The 4,407-nt window shown below is 60.1% G+C and overlaps 2 protein-coding genes across 2 annotated transcripts in view; both read left to right on the top strand.

The window, feature by feature from the left end:
- VDBG_02158 (predicted protein) overlaps window positions 1-2,318 on the top strand; it is a gene marked incomplete at both ends in the record, with an annotated part of 3,091 nt that extends 773 nt beyond the window's left edge. The window contains 4 exons of the mRNA XM_003007924.1: window positions 73-1,271; window positions 1,383-1,518; window positions 1,603-1,749; window positions 2,039-2,318. Of these exons, the coding sequence (XP_003007970.1) occupies window positions 73-1,271; window positions 1,383-1,518; window positions 1,603-1,749; window positions 2,039-2,318 (1,762 nt within the window). The remainder of the gene's footprint in view (window positions 1-72; window positions 1,272-1,382; window positions 1,519-1,602; window positions 1,750-2,038) is intronic.
- Window positions 2,319-3,371: 1,053 nt separating this feature from the next.
- VDBG_02157 (kes1) lies at window positions 3,372-4,368 on the top strand (the record flags this gene model as incomplete). Its single annotated transcript, XM_003007923.1, has 2 exons — window positions 3,372-3,450; window positions 3,551-4,368. 2 exons carry the CDS (start codon window positions 3,372-3,374, stop codon window positions 4,366-4,368), a joined length of 897 nt encoding a protein of 298 aa, XP_003007969.1.
- Window positions 4,369-4,407: the final 39 nt, after the last annotated feature.

Raw genomic sequence — 4,407 nt, 5'->3', positions numbered from 1 at the left:
GAGGTGACGCTCGAGATCCTTTTCAGGCTCTGCGACATGCGGTCATCTACAACCTGATCGTGGCGCCCCCAGTGCTTCCCGCATTTTTGACGAATTGGGCCCTGAAATCCTTGAATATGTGCTCCCCAATTCTGTCACCCCTGAGCTTCTCACGGCGCCACGCATTCCACACATTGTGCGTCTCGTGGCTCGCATCCGCCAGTCGACGCCATCCAATCCACCTGCGCCCAACTTTGCCTCCTTTCTCGATTCATACCTGCGCAGGAAGGAGAAGGACTTTGGTACCATGGAGCCAGGGCCCTTGACGGGGTTGTCGCTACGGGCGACTCTACGAGAGTCCCCCGACGGCCTGTCAGCGAGGCAACTGCTCTTTCTCGCACGACGTATTGCCAGCATTGCCACCGGCGGCTTCCAATTCTTCCATGACCGGTGCATGTCCATCAATGCAGAGCACCTCGCCGACGCGAGCTCGGAGTACTTGCAACCGCCACGCGGGTTTCCTTGGTCACAGCGATTCGAAGGCCGCCCGTACCGGCCAGAATCAGGTGGTCCACCATCCTGGTATGAAATGCAGCACATGACGCGTGGTCTCTGGAACCTCCAAGTAATCTATGAGGTCCGAAATGCGGCGAAGGAGGGTCGCTTGGGATGGACAGCGCACGATGTGGAGCAGATATGGGCCATGGATGTCAATGCCTGGTTCGGCCACCCGACGGTCTACTCAGAGGAGGTGCTCACAGCGCTTTACTACGTCCATCACCTTGAGGGCAAGCCCCTCGCGGACAGCTGCATCGGGCACCCCTTCTCGGCGCCGAGCACCGGTCCGCTCGGCGAGTATCCGCTGCAGCTGCCCAAGCCTTTGGCGTCAACGGCCGGAGAGGTGAATGCCCGTGGCGGGACGAAAGATGTGTGGCCAGTCGATGTGCCGCACCCTCCACGGGGCGACTTTCGCGCGCGCTTCGGCTTCGAGGCGTACGGTTACAAGTGGGCGCAGTTGCTGTCCCAGAATGTGCGCTCCCCGATCCGGACCGTGTCGTTCAGGCCGTTCCGCGCGTTGGGGTTCGGGCTCTGGGACCGGCAGCGACTCGTCGCGTTTGGTCTGGTTGATGCTCCGCCGGGGGAACTGGCAATGATGATGGCGCCCAAGACGACGGGGGACTTCTTTGCTTGGCGAAGCTGGCTTGATGAGGGGGCGAGGGCAGAAATCGAGGCGAGGCAGGAGGGCGAGTGGCGGAGCGGACGGATGGGAGGGCTGCTTAGAATCACGGGATGTTCTTGACGGCGACGATATACGAGTGCGGCGTCTTTTTGTGTATGCTTCTGTTTCCTGTATCTGAGGAATTCATCAGGCTCTGAGCCAGCGCGTGCTTTGACTTCTGCAGCTGCGATAGGGGTTGCCGTGATGCACAGTGAGTGCGTGGCATATGAATCCGACTTTGGGAGTGTTCTGGACGGGTCATCTTTCACCAGCAGGCTTGTCTGCAGGGTAGCGGCTTCATCATACGCAGAACCTCCAAGGTGTGAACCCCATTCCTGTTGCTTTGCCTCCTGGGAAAAGTCCAGCGCATATCGATGCACCAGACTGCTCTACTTCGCATGCAGATATCTCGGCTACACCATGGTGCTAGTCCGCGTTTGCAGATCGTTCAAGAAGAAGAAGGAAGACACCTCTACGTCGGCTCTTGGTCGTCTGAGCGATCGCGGCACCGACGACGATAGTGTCGGCGGGAAAGGAGAGGGTGGCCGAGAGTAAGCCTGGATATGGTGGCGGGGCGTTGGAAGGCAATCCATCATGATGTTGAGAGGTTCGATTTCGCCTTCCGTTTGTTGGTAGGCCGAGTGGTCAACAAACAAGCACTCAGCGATAGGGACGCCATGTTCGACGAGGAAGGAACAGCAGTCTCTGTCCCAACTGAAGGCCCGAGCAAGGGAAAAGGTTGGCACAGGGCGAGAAGCAATTCATCAGTTCGCAACAATTTGCTGGAAGGGTTTCCAAGTATACATGTACCTAGGAAGACACCTGATATGGATCCTACAGGTACTCAGATGCCAGCACGGTCCGCCTGTATACTCGGCATGTTGAGCCCGCTTCACGCGAGTGTTCTACTGATGCCATAAGGTGCAATTCGTTTCACTCGACTGAACGAGAGGGCTCATCATATCATGAGGAGTTCATATTTGGAAGAAGGCGTAATTCCCCGAAGATTCATCAAGACGCATATAGTCGCTTGTCTGGCCAACAGGCAGAATGCAATGCGCGCGTGCACATCAGGGCCCATCAGGGAGTGTCCTCGACGGCCGCGACGCGGAAAGTTTAGGGTCGTCCTGACCATGGACGCGCCAATATGCCGCATCGCAGCGTAGGAACACGACGGTCCTGAGCCCAGCGACGTTTCACTGCGCACGCATAAACTTTCCGCGCTGCCCAGACGACGGCGCGCTCCCAAAGCTCGTGAACTTTCAGGCGGCTAGCGGCACGACGACAAGCGTCGAGATCGGGACGGAATGGTTTGAAAATGTAGAGCTGACCAGTGCAAAGGGAACGTAGTCAGCGGTTTGCTGTCGTAAGCCTCCTCGGTCGTCAGAGTGCTCGACATATTGGTCAGCGGCGTATAGCGTTGCGTTGCATTCTGTCAAACAAAAGTCAAATTCGATCGAGGCGAATGATGGCGTTGGACACGCAAAGGGAAGTTGGTGCTGCTGGGTCGTCAAAACGCAAGCTAACTGCCACAGTGGAACTAGATTTCTCGAAACGTTTCCTACCTAGTTCTGAGGGGAAACCCGGCAGCGGCAGTGACAGCGGCAATGCGACGCTGGTGGTTCGCCCGACGCCGACTATGGGGCGGCACGGGCGAACAACGTGCCGCCGGGGGAGGGGGGATCAAGGCGTCACATGCTCTCCCTCTCGCCCTCCGAGTCTCTACGAGTGAAGGGCCGCGTGGAGGTCTGCGCCCCTGCGTTGGATGACAGCAGCACGGAATGAGGAGCATCCGATGTGCTGCCGCTACGAAGGGGCCGCCCGCCATCAGTTGGGACAGGCAAGGGTTGGCATCGTCATGGCAGACACGGTTCGAGAGCTGGTACCACCACCGCGTCTCCTCCGAGCTGAGACGAACAAAACGGGTCTGCGCCGTTTCGCATCGCTCCAGTGTGGGACTGGGGCTGTGACAGGCGCTGGGGTTCTGCTGAAACGGGTACAAAGGGTCGGGGGTCTGCTCGTGGCTGTTGCGTTGCACGAGTGCCTGTTCTTTTCCTCTCTTCTCCTGCAAAAGCTTGGCTGGTGGGAAATATCTGGTAGCTCTCGTCTGGTGTCGATTTTTCTGCTCATCATTGTTTTTGTCTGCCCGTGGCATACGGTCATCATCGACGTCATGGATTCCAAGCACAAGTCCTCGCGCATCAAGGACCTGGTCCAGGTGAGTCTGGCGCACGGCCCCCACAGCAGTCTCAGTGGGGTCTCTCTCCCTCTCTCCCTCTCTCTATCTCTCTCTCTCATGGGAGTGAATTTCGTCCTGCCCAACCCTAACCCGGGATCACAACCCTAACCCAGGGCCGGACAATTCACCCGGAGACGGCCCCACTCTCCCCCGGCCCTCCCCTCCCCCCTTCCGGGTTCCCTCCGTCCACACGCTGACCGTGTCTCCTCAGTTCCTCGCTTCCACGCAGGGTGACCTCTCCAACATTACAGCGCCTCCCATGTTCCTCGCGCCGACGTCTGTTGTTGAAGTCGGCCGCTGCTGGGCCGAGCATCCAGCCATCTTTGCAGCGCCAGCCCTGGAGCCTGACCCAGCGCGGCGCGCCCTTCTCGTGCTGACGCACATGCTGTCGTCGCTGCGGTCGCAGCTCTACATCGCCGGATCCCCGACCGTGTCCATCAAGAAGCCCCTCAACGCCTTTCTCGGCGAGCTCTTCCTCGCGTCCTTCGTCGACGCGCCGGCCAAGGCGACGACGACGCTCGTCTCGGAGCAGGTCTCGCACCACCCGCCCATCACAGCCATGCACGTCTCGGACACGGCCAACGGCATCCGCGCCGACGGCTACGCGCGCGTCGAAATGTCCTTCTCCGGCACCGTCGACATCCGCCAGGTCGGCCACGCCGTGCTGCACATTGACCGCTACGCCGAGGACTACCTCATCCCGCTGCCGGCCGTGCAGGTGCGCGGCTTCCTCGGCGGCCGCCTCTACCCGGAGATCACGGGCGTCTACACCATCCCGTCGTCGGGCGCCTACGTGTCGGAGATTCGCTTCTCGGGCGCCGGCCTCTGCTGGGGCGGGCGCAAAAACGGCTTCACGGCTGTCGTCTTCCGCCGCGACGATCCGCGCCGCGCCCCCATCTACAGCCTCGAGGGCGTGTGTTCCGACGCGTGACGGTGCGCGACGCGCGCGGCGACGTTGTCGACACGTTCC

The sequence above is a fragment of the Verticillium alfalfae genome, genomic scaffold, assembly GCF_000150825.1.
Source record: "Verticillium alfalfae VaMs.102 supercont1.2 genomic scaffold, whole genome shotgun sequence".
NCBI lineage: Eukaryota > Fungi > Ascomycota > Sordariomycetes > Glomerellales > Plectosphaerellaceae > Verticillium > Verticillium alfalfae.
This window is presented reverse-complemented; position numbering and strand designations above follow the sequence as displayed.